Here is a 23,743-nt window from a genome sequence, read left to right as displayed (position 1 = left end):
CTCCTTCTCCCTATAGAGAGCCCTGACCTTTGATTACCTTTAAAAATATGTGTTATAAAAGTGAAACCTTGCAAAATAGATCTTCTGCTTAATTGAAGTACAACAAAATTATTTTCAGCTTCATAACTTTCCTCAATTCCATTTTATAAGGTTTTAAAGATATGCAAATACATTTCCTAAATTTTGAAAAAAAAAACATTGATATGGCTCAAAATTCTACTCAAATACAGGAATTGCATTTTCAGAACTAAAGACAGAGAAAAAGCAACTAGTAACTGAAAATCAAGGTAAAATATTGTTTTGTAAAAATTTCAATAGATATAGACCTGTCATGTAGGCAAATTCCAGGCCCTCTAGAGGGAGAAGGAGTGGAGGTGGGTACTTCAAAATACCTTCCTGGGACATACTTTAGCCTGTATATCTATCCCTGAAAGTTTCATTTTCCTAACCTAAACCCTTTCCGAGATAGCAAGAAGTCAATTAACTAGAATTTTACCAAAAATAATTCTTGTCATAGTTGCTGCTATTTTTACTAGTGTCCCATAAATGATATAGGCCTATTTTATTTTGACAAATCAATTTTAAGACAGGTATCAACAAAACTCCATCGGGGATTGTATTTACTTAAGATACAATAAAGCAACGTGAATGCTTAGCTTTATGATATTCTAGTCGTGAAATAATAAAAAAAGAAAATGTATATGTTCCATTTGTTTTGCACCAGCTCATTTGAGCAAAATCATTTGTGACAGAAATGTGCCCATGGTTAGCTTAGAATCTCTCAAAAATGCTTTAAAACAAAAGGAATTTTAAATAACAATTACACTAATCGGCATTAAACTGTTCCTTAAATTTGAACAAAATGACTGATCCTTTCTTAGGTTCACGTATATTTAATTTGAAAGTGATGCTAATGCTTGTCTTGTCAGCTCACTGGGAGTTACCTCGCAGTAACCGCAGCTACTGAAAATCGTCTGCTGAAAACGCACCTTAAAACTGACGTCAGTAGTCCTTCTTTTCTGGTGGAAGAGAGTCAAGAAACGCTTGATATTTGCAGTGTTGTCATATAAGCCTGTTTTGCGCTAAACTAGCTTATTTTGTTGGTGACTGGCGTGAAAATTTTTGGAGCTGGCTTATGGCTTAGAACATAGCTGTTTTTATTTTAAGCTGGCTTATTTTTTGGCTTGATTTGCTGTTTCGGGGATAAGTTATATTTTTTGGCAATCCATTTTAGATGAATCCGATTCTCGAACGGAAGTTGGAGCCTCTATGCTCAAGAAAGCTCAAAAATACATATTTACTCTATGGTCCAAATTTGAATCAACGCGGTAGTGCGGTGAAGTTTCCAAATCCTAAAGGCACGTGGATGTGTCAGAATTAGCCATTAAATCATGGGGTTGAACTACAGCTGAAGGTACAGTATATTAGCTGTTACTTGCTACTATAGAATAACGTTAGGAATCAACCTCATAATAGACGTGTCTCTAACATCTACAGATCTTCTTTAGCTATTTAGTTCATGCCAGTCATCATGTGAACAGCTTTCACACTCTAGCAATTTCTCTGGGGTTTTTATCTCTGTCCCAATAGCTTGGGTTCACAATCTAGCCCATTGGGTACACACCCTAATGCAATGTGTACAGCCCCCAATACATTGGGTACCCCCATATCCATTTTACTTTTCGCATAGGCCTATTCTTAGATAATGCATTTATTTATATTTGAGATTTTCTTTGCGTCACTTCACTTTAAATATGCTCAAAGGAAGAAGCGAAGTGGTCATGGGTTTACTCAAAATACATCCAAAAGTGAAAACAGGTGTGGGGCAGTTAGGGATATTAATTGTTTTATGTACTATCATCAACGTAATGTACTAATTTCCCCCTGCAGTGGTAAACCACAGGATCTGTGTCCCGGAATTTGAGTACTACATCCCATCATCAGTGCTATAAGCCAGTTTGGCATAAAACAAGCCAATCTGCTAACACTGGTCTACGTTAGTGTATGCTATGCCCATGTAGAGCCACTAATGGAGAAAATAGTGACAGAGAAAATTTACTTACAGCTACAGGAACAAAAAGCCTAGACAGAACTTCAGATGGATAGGCCTACATAGGATTTTTCTTGAGAATTTCATGCCAATAAGCCTATATCATCCCATGTCATGGTCTACATCAGTAAAAATAGGGATAGCCTAGATGATAACCTACCATAGATAAATTTGGTATAGCCTAGGAAAAGAAAACAATAGTGATTATAGACTGTAATATTTTGCAAGCATAGGGTAAAAGACATGTTTTTGGTAAATATTCCTTTTCTTTAGTATTCTTTAAAAATAGAGATGGGCTTCTGAACCACCCCTATTTTACTACAGCATGATGCAATGTGAGAGCAGTAACAACCGCCCTGCCTTCTTGGTCAAATTTTCAGCGGTATAATTTCACAAAATTTACTTCTTCAACATTTGAATGCAGACCGATTTCGTCTGTTTCAAGAGCTGAAAGATTTGGTCATGTGCATCCTGCGCAAGATCTTTCGACCGTCTAGTGTGTCCCTTAGCGTCAAACATGAGTTTCTGATTTACTACCTTCCTGTCGATCAGGAATACTTTAGGTATTTGTTTCTTTGTTTTCCCAGCGAAACAGGTCTTCCAGGTGAGATGAAAGAGGAAATAAAGCTTTGTTGTCACAACCTTCTCAAGACGGGTGTAAGGTTGGTTCTGAAACGTTTGCCTCTTGCCATTGATTTTCTTCTGAAATTGAGAATCCGCTCTCCGACAATATGTTTATCTCAGACTAGACCCAGATTCGCCGACCTACCTCTTATTGTGATTCCAGTGGTGGAATTTGGAGATATGGAAAACCAGTGGAGAAACCTGCTCGAGGTTGGCTAGTATAAACGTTGTGGCAGAGAACTTCCAAAAGACTCCTCTGAGTTCTGGGTCCATGTGCTTTAGTTTTCCGACCCTATTGGAGAGCTAGTCTTTTACAATTTGGCAAAGTGGGCATTGTCGTTGCTGAGTTTGCCTATCGGCAACGCAGTCATTGAGAGAGGGTTTTCTATGATGAACTGTGTAAAGTCAAAGATTCGGAATAGAATGCTTTTACCAATGCTAATCGCATTTTTGATTGTGGGTGTCTGTCATTGGCCGCTGATGTTCGTCATTCGTACCATTGGCCAAAATGACTTCGCTTAATAGTTCCATGTATTTGCAAAATGGAGCTGAAAATGCATCTGACTGTAGACGATGTGGCAGAGTGATGCACCTGATGCTGACGGTGAAAAGAAGAACTCAGTGACATCTTAAAGGCATTTTGTCAATCTTAAAGGGCTATGAAAGACGGATATTCTTAATCAATGAAAAGTCCACCCTGGAGCGTGTTTTTCCGAACTGCCACATTTGTTTTAGCTTTCCCGTCATCAAGCACCTTTCGTACCTTATTCATCAAGCTCACTCAACGATCAAGCTCACTCAACGACTGGCAGCTAGATTTCGGACAGCCGTCTTGCGCTAAAGGTCAATATATTTATGATAAGTGGTAACTTTTGAAATCGATGAGTGAGTTGGTCTCGCCGCACAGTACCAAAATTTATTTCTTAGTTTGTCTTAAGTAAAAATATCGAGATTTATAACGCCTGTCAATCCCAATCTAGCCCACGATACTTCTCATCTATGTTTGAAGTGGTGGAATGTTTGGACATCGTTAAAATATGGCTCATCAATCAGGTCACTGGAGATCCGTTCCAAGGACGCGTTTTGGTTTGTCATGGCCGATTATGACCCTGGAATTGGCTTGTGACGAAGACAAAAGTACGATTGTGTTCCTTGTGTATCTTTCAAAACTCTCTAAGTGCGTTTTAGCATTACATTTAGTATTGGAAAAAGGATTTTGTTCCAAAGCATTGACTCTACACAAAGTGATTTCAATAATTTTATGAATCTATATGATATTATCTCGATGATCTGATGCATTTTTTGTGTATCGATGTGATAATAAACCAATGATCTGATGATTTTTGCTTGTTTTTGCCTGTGGGTTACGGTCGTTAATATCAACCGTACGACTCGTTATTAAGTAATGCTTCGTTCCGTTCAACCAATACATAGCCCAAGAGCTGGGGTACAATTTTGAGACAATAACTTTTGCACGAAAAAAAACCTCTGAACTAATCAAAATATTAGCATTTAAACGCCTTTGGTCACAGAGTATCATTATAAAAAAAATAGGTCTGACTCAGTGAAAATATGGGATACAGAAATTGCAACACATATACGGATAGTGCTCAAACTAACAAAGAACTAACTAACAGTGTGGGAATTTGTGGAAAGAGTTTCACATGGGGTAGCGGTTTTGTTAATTCTACTAGAGGTGTTTTTTCCGTGACAGAATTGTGAGCCATACACTTCTGGGCGTTCGTCGCAGAAACACAATTTTGTACCAAATAGTCGAGCCAAAAGTTGGAACTCGGGGAAACTCCGTTTTTGTCTATTTTTTAGCGGTAAATTCAAATGTCTGAAATTAAAATCTAAATTTATGTAAAATCTCCATAAATAGAGCTCCAGGCTTACATCCTTACTATTCTGTACAAAAGAGATCCTCAGTTTTCTGTCTATATGCTTGACAAAGGAGATAATTTTATTAATTAGACGTTATTTTGCTGCTCAATTTGAATTTCCCACCAAAATCAAGCCACAAAATCGACAATCAACTTGCCAGATGTTTGTCGAACTTGAGCCATAAAGTGAGCCCCGAAAACTTTGTTGGTTGTGGAAATACAACTTTGTGTCACGCGAAGGACCGTGGGAACATTCTTGTTGAGTCACAATAAATACATAAATTGTTTGTGGGAGCATAGAAAACGCCTTAAATGCAGCCTCAAAATAATCTCTAAACTGAAACCGAACTTCCTCAAGTCAGGACCGAATTGGACGGTGGATAATGAACAAAATATTTCATGTGTAATGAAAGAACCTGAATAGTGGTGGTTATTTCTATAGGCGTTTTTCCGTGACACAGTTGTGGGCCACAAACTTCTGAATGTTTTTCGCGGAAATACGATTCGGTGCCACTCACTCGAGCCACAAGTTGAAATTCGTGGAAACACCGTTTTGTCTGTTTTTGGGTGGCAAAATCAAATGTCTGAATATATAAATAAAAGTCATGTTAAATTGCAATAAACAGAATTCCAGACTTTCGTCTTAACCATTCCATGCAAAAACGATCTTCAGTTTTGTGTACACATACTTGAAAAAGTTTTTTATTTTATTGTTTTGACCCTGTTTTGCTGCTAAATTTGAATTTCGTGCCAAAATTTTCCCACAAAACCGACAATCACCTCCAGTTTCAGAAATTGTAGGGAGGTATATGAACTAACAAGTCCTTTCACCTCTTTGACTTCTTCGTCAGAAAAACTAGCCACTGGAAGCACTATTCTCCTCCAGCCAGCAAACAATGAATACATGCAATTATGCACAATAATACACTGTTATTGATTGTAAAAAGTGCGAGTACCTGATCTACTTGTCCCCAGTAGTTTAAGGCCACTAGACCGGCCGGTAGCAATACCTCTTTCCTACTCATTCCTGCTATCTTCTGCACAATCAAAAACTATAGATAAATCACATCCTTTTAAAACCGACTTTTTCAAGCTTTAATCGTTACTAACCAATATTTCTCTTCTTTAAGATATGAATTGATGCCTTAAATATCTTACGATGAATTGATGCCTTAAATATCTTACGATCAATATCCCAGGACAGGTTAGAATCCAGGATAGCTGTATAAGTATTTGAATAGCCAAATATAAGTCTTAGCCAAGGAGCAGAAACGCTTTAGAGCAATAGTCTCCTCATTCTGAGCCTGGTAATTAAATAATATATGCTGGATTGTTTCATCTGCTGAAAAGCAGACTCGGCATAAAGGAAAATGATGTAGCTTCCAATTAAATAACAAGCTATTTAGAAGTAGGGCACCAGATTTCAGCCGGTAATATAGCACCGTATTTAATCTTGTATGAAATGGAGATAAAATTAAATTACTGTGATTAACATTGGATCTTTGCCTGATAATATCTCGTGATTTGAGGTTAGAGGAAGGACTAGGAATTAACATGGAAGCCTTTGCTGCTAGAAAATCAGCCATATCATAATATTTGATGCCTTTATGACTTGGAACATTTTGAAAATAAACATCATTTCCTTTGATCTTAAGATTAAGAAGCTATCTTCTAGCTATCACCTTGGCAGTTGTTTGTTGAATTTGAACCATAAAGCAAACCATGAAAATCTTGTTGGTCGCGGAAACACACTTCTGGGCTGCGGAAACGCTCTTTTCGAGTCACAATCGAACCACAAACTGTTTGTGTGAGCACAGAAAAATGCTTTATAAAACCACCGTCAAAACTTGGACACCTTTAAAGGTAAAGTTAGATTTTTGGCAAAAAATTGTCCGGCTTATTTTTCAAAGGCTCCGGCTTACTTTTTGGTTCACAATCCGGCAATTCACGATTACTAATCGGACCAGTAAAGGAACGCAGGATTTGCAGCTCTAGGCATATTCATTTTATTATGTTGATACAACTGGTAAGGAAGATTCCTATTTAATCTACAGGATTAGATCTTTATTTGATATACATAGAATTCTGTAACTGACGTAGGGACAAGATGACCATAGTACTCAATTCCTTTTTTAAGCTCTTTCCAAACATAGCCTAATAATCAATTCACTTGTAAATACCCCCCTCCCCCACCTAATGGTCTGATATATAGCCCTAGGAATACAAAAAGGAAACAATAAAATCCTTATTTAAGATACGCCACTTTTATTCTTCATCAGATTCTTATTCCATTGACTACCATTTGACTTGATGTCCAGTAACTTCTTGAAAGCTTCATCACTGGATGATGAGGCTGTAGGCCTATCTGATAGATTGTTCCATGGTTGATTACACGGCAGGAAGAAAAAACTATTGACTATATTGAATTTTTACTGATGGCTTAAACAGCTTCATTGAATGTCCTGTCATTTCAATGTTAATAGGCTATTTTGGGTGTTTGATAAGTGTTACTTGGGGGGGGGGGAGGGGAGGTTTCTTGTGAAGTTAAATTACAGGTCATAAGCATACCAGCTCTTCATTGGTGGTACACCAGTGTAAATAATAATAGTAATTTCATCCTTCCCTCCTATGGATAGAGCAAACGGATATATATAAAACTTTGTAGATTCCTCAGTTTTGTTTTTGTTTTTCTTTTGCTTTCAAATTGTCATTATTTGGTATTATGATTCTGCTATTGATGAGAATAAGCAGAACAGGCAATGCAAAATCAGTAAACTTTTGTATATGATTAGAGAGGCCTATCCAAGCATGAGGGGGGGGGGGCTGAGATGTAGTTAAAATCTAAGCAACACTGAAATTCAAATGAATTTGTTAGAGTTGATTTTTAACAGGACATATATTGAACTGATATCAAATGGAATACTACCTGTGCAAGTGTATAAATAAAGAATAGCTTAGACGTAGATTTGCTTTTTCTTTGGAATGAAACATTGCTGAATAATCTTATGCAGATCAATGGTCCTGGTGAGATTTTAGGTGTGTGTTTAAGTTTTTTTTTATGCCAGAGCTGGAGAAGGAGAGTATATCTCTACAGATCATTGTTCTCTCACCCCACTTTCCCAACATATTTGACTTTTTAATTTCAACTTGCTTAAAGTTTTGTTGTGGCAGGTATTTGTTGGAGGGGTCTCTTTTGCCTCCAATCAATCAATCAATTAGTAAAACAGTCTTCAATGTTTTTGCTTGAAATAAGGTGTAGTGTGCCAAATTTCTGCTAAAAAGCTGGTAAGAGATGGAGAGGGTGTGTTGGAGTGGTCACAAAACCATTTATTGCCTCAGATCATATGGATTGAAAGTTTTCCACATTTTTGATTTGAACAAGCTTGAACACAGCTACAATTCTGATTAAAAGTTTGCAGTGGGAGATGTCTCAGGTTTGCTTTGGTCCTTTAATCACAGAGATTAAACATGATTGCATGATTCTGACATGAAATTTATGATGGTGATTTAGGATTTTTTTTTTTTTTTTTAGAAGGCCTAGCACATTGTTTGCACTTTGCTGAATTTGTATTTTATTTTAAGATGTGTGTTTCAATTTTGGATTTATTCATGTTATAAAACAGAAAATGTGAAAAAAAAATCAGTAAAGCAAATAACAGTCTGGTCTTTAGATAGCTTAGGGTAGCCCTACTCCTGTTTATGGTAGTTTCTGTTCTTTTTTCATCTAACTTGATTATTTATTGTAGTTACTGTTTGTTTCCAGTTTCATTTATTTATTGATAGTGATTAATGTTTGTTTTATGCTGGAGTTACTATTTGACTTTGTTCCTGATTCTCTTAGGTTTAATATTGTTCTTTACTTTCCTCTGAAAAATATATATTGTAGGAAAGTTTTTTTAATTAATTTCTGTTCATTTTTATTCACATGTTTTTTTATTAGTTAGTAAAGGAAATATTTGTAAATTTTTATTGGTTTCTCTCCTTGCAAATCAAGGTTTTGGCTTGCTATTTATAGTTTGGACAACATCTTGTTAATAGTAGTTTTACTATATAACTTAGGACAGATGGGTAAATAGAATACTATTCAAGTAAATTGCTTGAAAATCTACATTATTTTCGCACTTCTTTGAGTCATTGGTGCCACTGTCATTTGACAACCTTGAGTATAGACAAGTATTAATCAATCACTCCCTCCCCTTTGACATTTCTTGAAAGTTCCAATTTAATTCCCTTAGCCGTTCCTGAGAAGTTGCAGTGTGTTCCTTTTGACCATCTGGATGTGGATGTTGTCTTTTGATCCAGGTCAACATCCCACTCAACATGCCCTGAAAGTTTCAGTTTGATAGATTTATCTGTTCTTTTGATACAGAAGATCCAGACTTTTGACAACCTTGGAAGCACATAGTGTCTTTGTAACTCAGTATTTCCAAAAACACACCCTGAAAGTTCCAACCTAATAGCCTTATCTGGTCCTACAATATTGCACACATGCCCTTTTGACAATTTGAATATTCATAGTGAGTTTTGATATAGTTTTGCTGTAAACTTTCCCAGAAAGTTTCATCTTAATACATTATTCTGTTTCCGAGATATTAGCAGTAGCATTTGCAATTGATGTAGTAGTAGTAGTAGTAGTAGTAATAGTTGCAGTGACAAATTGTTGCTGACATAGGTACTCGGAACCATAAGTAGTTGCAATTGCAGTTGCAAGTAGTCACTGTAGTAGTTCTAGAACATACATTGTGTCTTTTGATTAGTTCAACATCCCCCTCTATATGCCGTGAAAGTTTCTACTTAATACCCTAAGCTGTTCTTGAGATATTGCTTAGATGCCATTTTTGACAATCTGCATGTGCATAATTTGTTTTGATTTAATTCAACATTCCATGGAGTTTAACCTTAATATTGTCGGGCTTTTTTTTAGAAGACCCAGAATCAAACGTGCACCCCTTTCCAAATAACAACACCCATATGAAAACAATGGGCAAGTTGCATCACTTGCAGCACCTGCCCCAAGAGCTGTTGGGTTTGTTATCCCTAGAGGCATAGTAAGTCAACCTTTCAACCATTTGGGACAAAATGGCTGTATCAAAGTGTTGGTGGGATGTCTTTAGAGAGAGGACAGCTAAAAGGTTTGCAGAAGGGGGGTTGGCTACCCACACTTGCTTTTGGCTCTTAAAAAACTTTCAATTCCAGCGGAATTAGCCCTTTCTGAAGTTTTACAACAACTCTATCCTTACACTATAGCCTTATTGCTCTTTTCTTAGGATGGTTATAAATGTGTGTGGCTCCTGACTTGGACAAATTTTCTATCATTTGTTTCTTATAGGTTCGTGGAAAGGAAAAATGTCAGGTTTGGTAGTAGAGTATTCTATCCTTTTTTTTGCCAATCAAGTGATAAAGTTGTATGCCATATTTTGTTCAGGTGTCAACTGCTTTCACAAACAAGGGTAGAAGTATGGCAATGACTAATGATGGTCTACTACTATCTATATCTATCCCCAAAGTATATTATAAGTATAGTATGGTCATCTTGTATATTTTTACGTAAATATGTTTTATGGTTATAAAGCATGCATCTTATATATCTTATGTTTGTTTTTATGTCGTAATATTTTAGTGTTATCAGTTTATTTTATTGTGTTAAATAAAATATTAATGTATGAAGCTTAATAGATTTTCAATGCAATTATCATCATTATTATTAATTTGTAAATACAGAAGTAAATCACAACATGTCAAGGACATAATTTACAAATCCTTAATGTATTCTGATTTTGATCTTCTGTGCAGCAATTAGATTATGCAAAACTAGATATTTGCTGGAAACACAAATTTCATGCATAAGAAACATAAATGTTTTATTTTTATGCTATAAAAAAATATTTAGAACGTTTTATGGCTTTACTGTGCGAAATAACTTGTATTGTTTTGTGTTTTCAATATCTTTTTGTTTCATTATTGTTTTGCCTCTGAGTTCTCAATAACATAAATTAAAAGTCTCTGTATGACCCTAGTGCCATCTATCCGTAAGATATCCAACTTACTACTTAAATTTATCCATGAACCCTCTGTTTTGAATGGGTATTTTGTATATGCCAGGAGGACACTTGCACCTGCGGCTGCACTTACGATGTTGAAACAGAAGTACAAATTTGTTTTTTTTTTGCCATTTTGATGAAAAGGCTGTCTTAAACTTCTATTCCATGTCATGCAGGGCCCATAGGAACGCATGGAATGTTTTAGGGGCATTTGCTCTCTCCTAATCGGTGTTGGCCATTTCAAAGGGCCAATTAGCAATAAAGTTGTTCCCCAGCCTAGTTTGACCATATATTCTGTATGATGTCACCATGGGCAGGGGGTAAAAAGGATACGGCATTAGACTTTACAGTCCGTACCGGCGGTGCTGATCTCTGTTTCTTGGCCCTTCAGCCAGGAAGTGCAATGGGGGGTTGGGGGCCAGCCATCCTGTGCTTTTGCACACCCTTCCTGTTTACCTTCCCCAGATTTCTCCTGGTCCCCATTTAGAGCTGGGTCGACTCTGGCTAAGCTTACAGAGTCACGCCACTGACCCCCGTCCCAAACTGAAGAACTTGGTACACTGGGGTTCGAACCCGCGTCCTCTCAGACAAGGGATATCGAATCCAGCGCACCTGGATACGTGGCTCTATAATAACTCAGCACTATTGCCTTAATTATATCAATCTTTCTAAAAAATTTCTTTAAAGAATGTTTTCGAAAAATGAATTTCTTTTTAAAAGTAAAGAGGATATGCAAAGAGGAACTAAGATGATCAGAAATGAAGTCATTCCATAACTCAAGTTTGAAACAAGCAGAGAATCCCATCGACGAATGATTGGAACCCAGGAGGAATAAAAATTAAAAGAAATAAAGAAAGGAAACATAAAGATGACAGATACTTCTATAGATATAGAAATGAATCCTAAAACGAACAGAAATTATCGAAAGATTGAACAGAAAGATTTGTATTTGGAGCTGTGTGTTTTTCATTTGCCAGAACTTCAACAACAACATAATAAAAAAAGAAATAATCAACACCTCAGAGCCAATTATGATTTAGACATGAGAGTGGTGCTAATTTCTCTCCCTGTCAAACTCTCTAAATGGCTTTTGTGTCTTATTTGTGGTTTATTTGTAAAAACATTGACAAAAAATCACCATAATGAAAGAAAACTGGTTGCTTTATATATGGTTAAATAAAAAAATACGTTTTTCTAACTGCAAGTTAGGAGTGACATTAAAACTTAAAACGAACAGAAATTATTCCGTATATGAAAGGGGTTTTCCTCTCCTCGACGCTTCGCTCTTTACGCTAAAGTTTGATTCTTTCTCAAAACTCTACTTTCTAAAACAATAAAAACTTTAGAGTAAAGAACGAGGCGTTCGGAGGGGAAATCTTCTTGTAATTGTTTATCTCTTTGAATAAATGCATCTCAAGTTTATTTATTTAAAAAAGAGTTCTGTCTTGTCTTAAAAAAGGACGTTATAAATAAATTTAACCTGATTTGACTCCTGAGTCTTTGTCTTAATTTATTTTCCCTTGGTCCTGGAATCTAATTGAGATTTCTACATGGCCTGAAACTGGAAAGAAAATCAGTGGAAAAAAAAAATCGATTTTGTCGTCATAAGGATCGATTAATCTGCACTTTTCTTCCAAAATATATTGTATTCGACTAGGTTCCCTAAGAAAAAACAATGTTCGGACCATTTTGGGATTTCACAAAGCAATAAAACCCACTTTTTTCTAAATACTAATACTAGTACTAACAACTCACTGGAATACCAAGCCACATGTGGCCAACACATCTACGGTCAACTCACCTTTAAGAACTGAACTACTAACATTGTTTTGAAGGCCAGTTGTTTCAGTATTCCAAATATTCCAGCTGTTTCAATGTAGCACCGCCCCAACTCATAACCAAAATGGGCAACGGGTAGGACTTTAGCCATTAAAAATTACTTAAATTGATTCTTATTATGTATTTTTGTTGGATTGGAGCAGATATGATATTTAGGTCACCTGGATGCACATAGTGTCTTTAGGTTTTAGCTCTGTCCTCTCCCCCACATCAAATTTAAGGTTCACTTGTGTTTACAAAAACTTTTTTGGTGGATATGAGACAAAATTGTTTATTCCTTCTTTCCCCCACGAAATGAGATTTGAAGTTCCTTCGCCTCACCCTTCCCCCCTCCTTTTCGCGAAAGTACCTGAAAGTTTTAATTTCACCCCTCCCCCCCCTAGCCACTCCCAAAATATTCCAGATGATTTTAAAATTCAGGTGCACATAGTATCTTTTGATGTAACCTACTCAGGTAACTGTCTTGTTTCTAGATAATATTCATATGAAACTTTGTGGATCTTGGCCTATCGAACGGTCCATGGGAGCTTTTCTTCTAAAACCTATATGTGAAGGATTGCTAACTTTCATAGTTATGGTCATTATCCTTGGGGCTGTGGGGGTTATGTTGACTCAAGAGGTATACTTTTTAGATCTTTCAATGTTTCTGAACAAATGCATTGGTACGGGACAAGGCAAGGCAATGTACTAAACTATGGCACAGGAGAGAAAAGTCATTGGTTGCCCTCAAATCACTTTCACGGAGTCTTAAAAAGGCTGTTAAAACATTGAATTTTTGATAAAATGAGCGTCCTCCTCATCTTTTTTACCACATTTCCATGAGAAGCGGCCAGGGAAAAAGTTTTTTGGTTCTTTGTCGGGCCTGTTTTGGGGGAAAGCAATGTTTTTTTTTCCCATTTTTCCTTATCTATTGGAATGTCCTTAGCGCAATTACTTAAGGATGTAAATTTTGAGCCAATCATGAAAAATGGCTTCTAAGCCGTTTTCCGGCCCTTTATTGGGCCCGAGTCGAGGAAATAAATGTTCTATTTTGATTTTTCCTTCTACAATGAGGTCCTGTTAGTCCGAACTCCTTCTAGCTGATCGAAGTAAATTTTGAAATAACCTTCGAGCCGATCGAGGAAAAAATGTTTTCCAACTCTTCCTTTTACAATTTTGTAGAGGGGGGGGGGGAGGAGGGCTCTGCACCTATTTTTTATACAATAGGATCCTCTTGACCCAAGAACTTACAGATGCCTCTTTCAAACTGAACGGGGACAAAAAATTGTTTGACCCTTTTCTGGCCTCTTACTTCTCTTCCCACAGCAAAATGTTTGACCCTTTTGAATCAGAGAACGATTTCTGAAAGTTTGAAGTCAATTACACACCTTAAATCAAACAAGCACCCCTCTTCGTTGTAAAATAGGTTTGAACAATTGTCAATTTGTAATATTTACTGCCCTTGCCCCAGGGGCTGTGGTGATCATGCCATCCCAGGAGGCATGTTTATTGAACCCTTGGACTATTTTGAACAAAGTGGCTATCTTGAAATTTCGATCGGATGTATTTGGAGGCTACCGGGGGGGAGGGGTACGGTAGAGGAAAGATTGCCCTCCATCCACTTTTGACTCAAAAACGGCTATAAAACTTTCAATTTTTAATGGAATGAGCCCCTTGTAAAGCCTCTTCGACCACTCTTTTAATGAAAAGTGGTGGCCTGAAAAAAATACAACAAAAAACAATAGATTTCAGGTTCCACACAATGTTCGAGAGGCGAGATATTTATGTTCTTTTATCGGAGCGGTCAGTGCATTAATGCTAGGATGGTCAAGATATATGATGGAAATTCATCTTGCATTTTTGTCTGCCTTTATAGAATATATCAAACGCAAGAAGACTAAAAATTTATGTGAAACTTATTTCCTATTTTGAGCTATTTTAGGGAAAAATTAGTTTTAATCACAATATTTTATATGCCCAAGTATAAAATTTCACTTTTGAGCAAGTTACTGGTAAATTTGACCTGAAATCAGTTCTGGAAAATTTACCCAGGGTAACTTGTGCCTAACATTCTACTTCAGACTCGCCTATAGTTTTCGGCAGGAAGTTTCAGTTTCGCTTTTCCCTCTTGAAGTATATTCTGTTGCTAATTTAGTGCAGCTTGAAAAAAATGGGAGTAATTTCGACATTGTGAAACATGAGTTCTCATGTCTCTATACCGCCGTAACCAAGGTCTAGGGTTACTTTGAATCCGTTCGATCTGCCTTCTTGTGATACATTTATAACAGGAATTTCAGAAAGCTTAGGAAAAAATTAGCCGCTTTGTCAGAGTAAGTTTGAGCTTTTTTCTTTTACCTCTTGAAATCAGATTTTCTAAAATCAACGCTCCTTAATTTCAGTCAAAACTTTTGTTCTGGCAGTGCTGTAATATAAAACCAAAGCAGATAAGCTGTAGTTAAATCTTTTCTCTGAAGTTCATCGAAAAATATGTCAAAATCTTCTTGGACTAGGAGCATTGATTTTGAAACTGTTCATGTTAGGTTGCAGTTGCATAGTTGTTGGTGGTTTTTCTGTTTTACAGTGGATTTAAACAAAGCAAGTTCTTGCAAATAAAAGCAGGGACGTTAAAATTCACAATGAATATAATTTATCCCATACGTAAGTAGGGCCACCCTCGTGGCTACTTTATCAATGAAGCTCCTTTCTTGACTCTATCGCTCCTCATACTTAATTATCGTGAATGATTATATATATATATATATATATATATATATATATATATATATATATATATATATATATATATATATATATATATATATATACTGGTGTTGGAGTCTGAGGTGAGTGTTTCCTGATGACCCGAACCAAAGTCAGGATCTTGCAAATTTTGATCGATTCCTCATCCTCGACTTTGAATTCCATTCTCTAAGATTTTAATTTTGCAAATACATTTTTTTTAGACAATTGAGTTATGTCGAAATGAAATCGTGTAAAAATGTTAAAGAGTTTCTCTACATTGATAAAAGTATTCCGCTAATTTTGCTGTCAGGGGGGGGGGTAGCTTAACTTTCCAGTACTTTGCTCTTGGACAGTCCCGTAAGGTTAGATGTAGCTTGGTAGGGTTCATCAATCGAAAGGACTCCGTAAGTTGCTGTATCCCTTCATCCTCCGATTGTCCTTGCTTTGTCTGTCAGAGGATCCCTTATGTCCTGTCCTTGTATTCTTTCTTTTTTGACTCTGCGCTCCAAGACTCATTAAGAGCGTAACAAATATCAATATTCAAGACTTAAAATTCAAGAAATACCTCCTCTAACGTCTATTCCACTGTCCATACTTGTCGTGAACACGTAGAATTTTCTACACTCTTTGGGAGACAATGTAAATGTGTCCACCGTTGCCCTTACATTTTAGAAGGGCTTAGTATGAAAATTTATGTTGCTATTTACCCATCTAGCAGACCATACGCCACACGAAGATAATGTTAGACAACACGTCATTGGTTGAGTTGAAATATGTCTGCACAGAGAGACATAGGGGTACTTCCTTTTTTCTGAAGAGGATCTTCGCGAGAAAGTTAAAATTATGTCATATGAGTTCAGTCCTAGTCCCCCTCTTCTCGCTGTAAAATTGTCCAACAATCTTTTCAAATTTCGCTGTGCTTACCTATTTATTGAATGTCAAGTAAGATCATTGAGAGTTTACTACTTAGAGGTCCGCTTCGCCTAGAAAAATGTAAGGATTTCTTCTATAATCACTAACCATGGATAACAAAATTGTAAGACAAATATTTTATAGTGCAGACAGACAGTATCAAAAGAACAGACGGAGAAGAATAAAACTTCTATTATCCTAAAATTTGGAATAAACATTAAGCTAAAACCTACTGTTAAAACATGGATCGTTCCTTAAAAATGGAATCGATCGTCTCACACTCATACGTACAACTCAAGACGTTAGTTCCTTTATTGTTCTCGGGAATTGTATGGAAGATTTACTGGTCACGAAACTAAGTGGTTTCAGCAATGCGCCTTCATTTTCAACTGTTTGCAGCCAATCATATTTTTAGCATAATTAAAACAGAAAAGCCAGTTTTGAGATATCCAAAAAGCTATTTTTGTTTGCAGGTGTAGATAACTCAATAAAGGTTCTTAAGAACTATAGTAACGCTCTTTTTGTAAAATATTTTTTTAATAGCATATTAGCTTTGTACATATGAATCTCAAAGGCAATGAAAAAAAAAATAGAAAAACAGTTTACTAGTGTCCTAACTGCTGTTTGTAATGACTTGGTTGCATGGGACATGGTAGCAAATTCGTTTTTTTTTTTTGAGTAAAATAAAGTAACCGGAGAATTTTTGAAAATTTTCAGATGTTACCTTTCTTATTTTTTCTAAATTCCCTTGAATGGGGGGGGGGGAGGTCTTTTGCACCAGTATTAAAGAAAATTCTTCTTCCTATTCTCTTCCGTGGCTGCGAATAAAAACTTCTCATAGAATAGCAATGCTAACAGTTTTTTGTTCTTTTTTTTATCTTGGCCTTTTTGTTAGTTTTGTTTTTTTGTTAGGTTCTAACTACTCGACACGTGATTTCATGGGTATAATTTTAAACATTGAAAAATATGGTCTCGAGTGCTAGTAAGAATGGAAGTAGAAATCACGCTTTTAAGTATATCACCTTCCTCTGTGTGGTTTCTGTTTTATTTGCTTTGACTGTACCCTATTCTAAAAAGTTTTTTTTCTAGATCTGTCCCTCATTATGAAATGGTAATGGAGAAGAAAATACTTCTATTAGCTCCGTTCATACTGAGTTTATTGAAATGTGATGAAATTTGTAATGAAACAGACAACCTAGAAAATTTTCGAGAAAAGAATAGTCCCGGGGATGTTGTTAAACCTTGTGTCCGTTGTAGTTATAAGGGACTTATTCCGGAACATGAATGGCTTGCCTTTGAAGCCGTGTTTGATTTACATAAACAGCTGGATGATGATGCTGACGGCAGTATTGACTTGGAAGAATCCGAAGAATTCTTGACTGAAGAGCTTCAGTTCGTTGGTAACAAAGAAGGAAGACTTCAACGATTCCATGGAAAAAAGACATTGATCAGTGTGGAAGATTTTTGGAATTCTTGGATGACCTCAGCCGCCCATAATTGGACAACTGAAGAAATTATTGACTGGATGGACTACCATATTAATCTTCCGCAATATCGTGATGGTTTCATATCGAACGGTATAAATGGAACATTACTGCCTAGGCTTGCCAATAAAGAACCAGCACTTCATCAATTGCTTGGGATTGTTAATCCTATTCATAAGCGAAAAGTCTCAATCAAAGCAATGGAAGTGGTTTTATTTGGTCCTCCAAGGGAATATATTACTGGCAAAAATATAAAATTCATAGTTTCCGGAGTTGTAATGCTTTTTGCTACTTTAGCTTTAATTTCATATCGCCAAATACGTATGTCAAAGGCTAAGCTACAAAAAGTAATGAAAGATTTGGATCGACTAGCCAACGCTGAACAAGCATTTATGCGTCTTCAAGCCGAGCATGAAGTTTTATCGAATAAACAGTATCCTGATGACGGCATGCTGAGAAGTGAATCTCAGGAAGGTAGTAATCTAGAGGATGAGATGAAGCAGCTGCGGAAGGAAAACGAGTTGCTTTGCAGTCGATTAAAAGAAATCGAATGTAAGACAAGTTGGAAAACTCCGATAGACTTGGCGCATTGGCTGCAACTGACGTATGAAATAGAAACTGTTGCTTTTAATAAGAAGAGACAACAAGCAGAGATGCAACTTGCTGCAGCCAGACGAGCTTGTGATCAGCTAAAGAAGAAACGCTCCAATTTGGTTTTGGCTTTTATTTCAACACATGGAAATGGTTTAGAAGATGTTGATGGAAGTATAACACAAGCTCGCAATGTTTTAATGGAAGTTACTCGAGATCTTCGAGAGAGAACATGTCGTTGGAAGAATATTGAAAAAATATGTGGTATTTCTATTATTGAAAATCCTGGTCTAAATTATCTTCGTTTCGTCTTGAAAAATGAGACTCGTCCTTTACAAGCATCCGAAAGTGGGTCTGACTTAAATATAACATTTCCCGAGACTGAACCGTCTTTGCTGAATCATATCTCAGAAGTTCCTCAGCTTGAATCAACTTTCTCAACCCCTGTTCGGGAGCAATCAGTGTTGGACTTCCCAAAAGCACGTGACGCTCCTCCAAGACCAGAACCTGCTCCACGATATTCTTCTATGGAAATTGATGGCTTCAGACCAAGAACATCGTCTGCTAATTCAAAGCTCTTCTATGTTGGTGACCAAGAACAGGAAGACAAAAAAATCATTCCATCAGTAAGTATTTAATTTCTGCTTACTTTTTTCATCTTGTCTTTCTTGCTTTGAGCTAATGTCCTGCATATATTTTATAAAATTTTAGCAGTTAGTACGCCCCTTCGATGAACCAATCAACGGTTTTTATTATGGAATGTAAACTTGTTCCATTGCTTTAAATTAGGCTTATTCATTCCTTTTAATTTTGCTCTGACCAGATTACTGTGAGTCTAAATGAATTTTTTGAATAAAATGCTTTTTTACCGTGATTAAATAAAAAAAAAACAACAAGTTCTTTCAACTGGAAGTAAGGAGCGACATTAAAACTTAAAACGAGCAGAAATTTTACCATATGTGAAAGGGGTTGTCCCTCCTCGACACCTCGCTCTTTAGGCCAAAGTTGGACTCTTCCTCACTACTCTACTTTTTAAACCAATAAATTACTTATAAAACCACGAACTGTTTGATAAATGTAAAAAAGAAGCAAAAAAAACTATTTCTATTACAAGTAAAAGTTTTTATTACCCACATTTTAGCTGCAAGATTGGAAGCAATAATTCAACTATTTTTGACGAGTAAAAAAACTGAATAATGACCATCAGATTTTTTGAATGTTCGTAATGACTAATTATTTGAAGAAGAATAACTTCCCAAGAATTAGAAAATGAATGTTTAGGTACAAATATTTTTACTTACCTAGCGAGGGTTTGCTCGCATGGGTTCATCAAATCCCACGCTTCGGATTATTTTGTGGACCAAATAATATATAGCCTACAGGAAAATTGGTTGTGTCAATAGAACCAGTGTGCTTTGGCTGGCACGGTGCAGTATAATTATTGGTTTGACCAAAATCTCATATGACACCTTTTAAATCACCGCAGCTGAGATGTATAGTGGATGTGTAGTCTTAGGTACGAGGAGGAAAAAAAAATTTTCCAAAAAAGAAAAAATTACCATTGTAAAGTTTTCTTTGTAGTGATTTGAAATTTATCATTCCTGTTTTTGAACCTAAAAAGAACACGTTGTAAAGCCAATGAAAGTTCACCTAGACAGAGAAAAGACAGCAACATCATTAGAAAACGCAAGAGGAAAAAAGATCATTAGGATGATAAATATGATATAAAATTGATAATAAATCATTAGTTATGTCAACATTGGTGGGTTCGTTCTTTCAAAATGACCTTGTTTTTAATGTTACCAAATTTTTTAAGTTCTTTTTCGTCAAAGATTTTGCAGAAGTATCTTGCCTAGAAATTTTTGCAATAAATTTTTTATTTATATTTCTAATAACACTATTTTTTTAAGAAGGAAATAGGCTTCCTGCAATGAATTCGAACTTCCATAGCCCACACACGGCTGTGAAAATTTCTGTAAAAAAGAAGCAAAGTCTAAGAAATGAACTTTTTTGATTTCAGATTTTCTTTTTGCAAAAATGGACGTCTGGCAGACAACGAACGTGTATTCGAGAATTTTTTGGAGGGAGGGGGAGACATAACTTTGAAAAAAACGCAAGTTAGGTAAATAGTATAGAAATATGTGAAAGTTATAGTACAAATAGTAAAAAATTCTAAAATGTTGGAAGGGTAGGCTCGGAATTAAAGTCTTCCCCCATCCTCTCATTCGCCCGTGCCCGTCGAAGACTTTTGGTCCTCTATCCACTAGGTACTTCTGTATAAGCACAATTGGTAGGTAAAATTCTTCATAAAAGGAAGGGGAAGTCGGTAGCGATCCTTACACTCCACCATATAAGTAAGCCCTGTTATTGAACTATAAAGTGCCATTTTTGTATTTCTTTTATTTTTGATTTATTTAAATCTTCTAAAAGGTAAAAAGCAGCTGCAATAACTGCAATCAATAAAATCCTTAAAAGTTTATTTTGGCTTTCTTTTAAAATTAAAAATGTGAAATATAATAATGCTATTCAGATGTAATTTTTTCAGCATGACAATATTCCCTCTTTTTTACCTCCATCTTTTATTTTTTTCCGAAAACACAGAAAGAAGAATAAGTACATCTCTTTTTCTATTCATATAAAAAGGTAAAGGTAAAGAATACGGCATTATACTTTACAGTCCCTACTGGCGGTGCTGATCTCCATTTCTTGGCCATTCAGCCAGGAAGTACAATGGGGGGCTGGGGGCCAACCATCCTGTGCTTTCGCACACCCTTCCTGTTTACCTTCCCCAGATTTCTCCAGGTACCCATTTAGAGCTGGGTCGACTCTGGCTGAGCTTACAGAGTCACGCCACTGACCCCATCCCAAACTAAATAATTGGGTACACTAGGATTCGAACCCTCGCCCTCTCAGACTAAGGATCCTGAAACCAGCGCACCAATCCACTCAGCCAGGAATATTCATATATTATGCATTAATACATTTTGAGCTTCATGCAAATTAATTCTTTTGTTGCTTTCGAGTCATTCATGTTCTTTAAAAATAATTTTATGAATGACTAATCGAGAAATTCAGTCCATGTAGATTTTGAAATATTGAAAGTTTCAGGTTAAAGTCTGAGGCACAAACGGGTTTAGTTATTTCGCATCAGGTTTAGTAATTTAGGAGGCAATATGCTAAATTTAGTGTTATTTTCATGAAATATGTTCATTATTTATTTCATATTTGGCAATTGTAAATTATTGAAGTCGCCTTGTTAAAAATAGTTTTTTTTTTGCAAATATGTTTGTTTTGTTTTGTCTTGAAGAGAGTGAGTGTAATATTTCTTTTAAAGAGGACATGCGTGAAAGATAACCAACAAAGTAAAATTGTTGTGAAATCTATAATAACTGAGTTTTAAATTATGTTCGTCCAAATTTCTGACGAGATGGCGATTCGAAGCTTATAAGCCTTGCAAATAAAAATTTTGAGGTATGCCAAATGACCGTTATGATCATTGCCTGGGTTTTGTTTTTACATTCTTGCTTTGTAGGTTATGAGAACCGAGTCAACTGCCCTCATTTCGCCCAGAATGGACGGAATACCGGAGAAGCCAGAGAAAGAAGATTCTGTTAGTAACGCCTCTGGTCAAATGTCAAATATATCGCACAACTCTACAATGTCTCTAGCATCTGGTGATCTGAAATCTCGGAAAAATCCAAAATTTTTACGTTTGTTATCGTCTTTCAGAAAACGAAAGAAGAAGATGGAAACCGTCACTGCTTCTTAACACTTTTTGCTAGACTTATTTTTTATATAGATCTATCTTAATGTTGGCCAAATTCCATTTGCTTTATACGTCTTTTAGCCGATATAGTGTCCTAAACTTTTTTATCGTGTTCTTAAGACTTACCTGCTTTTTTGAGGATGTTTCTAAGGTTGTACGTTATTATTATTGTTGTTTGTTTAAAATTTTGTCAGTGAATCGTCAAATTATTATGATTACTTGTATTAAATAAGCAATCTCTTAAGCCTAGTTTGTTATAGGCCTATATATTTTTCATACTTTTGTCCATTTTGTTTGACTCTTAAATGTTTATCTACCCAAGAAAAAATACCCCCCCTCCTGTGATGGAAAATTGTTGCTCCCAATTGTTGCTTTACTTTCTTGGAGTTTTGTTCCTCCCCCTAAGTGCCAAGAGTTTACGTGCCTGCGATATTACTTGTACACATAAGCAAATGCTTAGAATATTTTCCAATTAGACGAGACGGTCAGTGTATAAGTAGCCGCTATCATAACTAGTTGTCTGTTCTCTGTTATTTCTCTCTGCTATCCGACTTATGGAGGTAATGAGTTTAATGACTGGCATGCTTGTGCGTGGAAATGGGGGGAGGGTGTCAAATTTTTAAAACGAAAAAAAAAGATAGAACGGGAAATACAAGGCATTGTGAGAAACATAATTTAAAATTATTAACGTTTTCAGAGATCCTTCTTATCCCCCTCTCCAGTGTAGCTGCCTGGAAACTGAATGCCTTTATTACAAAAGTGTAGGTTTTTTTTAAGCAATTTGAGCTTAATTTGTTAATTTAAGAAAGGTGCTTTACAGTCGAGAATTAACGGATACTGTGAAGTTCGTATCCAGGAAGGGCTATTTAAACCCTCCCCCGAAATGTTTTTCGGCTTGTAAAAACGTAACAAAATGAATATAAACAAAGTTTTGATGCGTTAAAAAAATTTTTTTGGGGGTCTGTGCCTGGGTGCCCATTATTTCTGATTTTCCATAATTTTTATGGAAACTCTGATTTCTTTCAGCTTTGTGCCCCCCCCCCCCGCTTAACTCAGCTTATGCGCATACTCTTGGCCAGGTGGTAAAAGCTTCGAAGCTGATTCTTGTCGACACCTTTCCAGTAGGAAAATCTAATCTGATGTATAATTAGATTGATCCTTATCAGTCATTAATTTTAAAATACTTTTTACACAAGACATGTTTTTCAAAGAAAAGTAAAGGGCTCCATTAAGTCAAGAATGAGCGAAAATATTGTCAAATAATCTTCCAGGCGTAAAACTACCACAAATTACTATCAATAAATAAATGAAACTCAAAACGAACAGAAATTACAATAAATTGCTGAGTGAAACTCAATTTGAACAAAAATTAACATGAGTAGGACTGATAAACCCTGTGCCTTTTCAAGACCAGAACACAATTCATGCTTTACTGAAAAAAACAAAAAAAAAAACAAATGGCCGTGGATTGTCACTTAAATTGACATATACTGACATCTTCGTTAAGGTTTTGATAATTTTTATTTATGAAACTAAAAAAGGTGAAAATATTTCACACGCATTTTGTTTTCAGTAAAGCGGAAATTGTGTTCTGGTCTTGAGAAGGCATAGGGATTATCAACCTACTCATGTTAATTTTTGGTCGTTTCGAGTTTGACTTGACGATTTATTGTAATTTCTGTTCGTTTTGAGTTTCATTTATTTACTGATAGACAACAAATGGTCATCTCAAAATTTCTGTCAGATGCTTTTCGGAAAAATATGGGGTGTGTGGGGGTGGGGTATCCACCCTCTGATCACTCTGAATTTCAAAAAGGGCACTAAAACTTCTT

At 36.0% G+C, this 23,743-nt stretch overlaps 2 protein-coding genes across 3 annotated transcripts in view; one reads left to right on the top strand and one right to left on the bottom strand.

The window, feature by feature from the left end:
- LOC136039385 (uncharacterized) overlaps positions 1-912 on the bottom strand; it is a 180,105-nt gene extending 179,193 nt beyond the window's left edge. Inside the window, exon 1 of the mRNA XM_065723066.1 lies at positions 825-912. The gene's annotated coding sequence lies outside the window, so the exon portion shown is untranslated. The remainder of the gene's footprint in view (positions 1-824) is intronic.
- A 5,587-nt stretch (positions 913-6,499) lies between these two features.
- The window catches only part of LOC136039384 (putative GPI-anchor transamidase), a 59,962-nt gene continuing 42,718 nt past the window's right edge, over positions 6,500-23,743 (top strand). Inside the window, exons 1-3 of one of the 2 annotated variants that reach the window (XM_065723060.1) lie at positions 6,500-6,583; positions 17,160-18,771; positions 21,678-22,155. In XM_065723060.1, the coding sequence (XP_065579132.1) occupies positions 17,179-18,771; positions 21,678-21,914 (1,830 nt within the window). In that variant the 5' untranslated portion in view covers positions 6,500-6,583; positions 17,160-17,178 and the 3' untranslated portion in view covers positions 21,915-22,155. Of the gene's footprint in view, positions 6,584-17,159; positions 18,772-21,677; positions 22,156-23,743 lie in introns of those variants that run through there. The other variant, XM_065723061.1, reaches the window with a different exon arrangement.

Source organism: Artemia franciscana, chromosome 19 (assembly GCF_032884065.1).
Source record: "Artemia franciscana chromosome 19, ASM3288406v1, whole genome shotgun sequence".
Classification (NCBI taxonomy): domain Eukaryota; kingdom Metazoa; phylum Arthropoda; class Branchiopoda; order Anostraca; family Artemiidae; genus Artemia; species Artemia franciscana.
The sequence above is the reverse complement of the archived record's forward strand: the minus strand, read 5'-3'. Positions and strand labels throughout refer to the sequence as shown.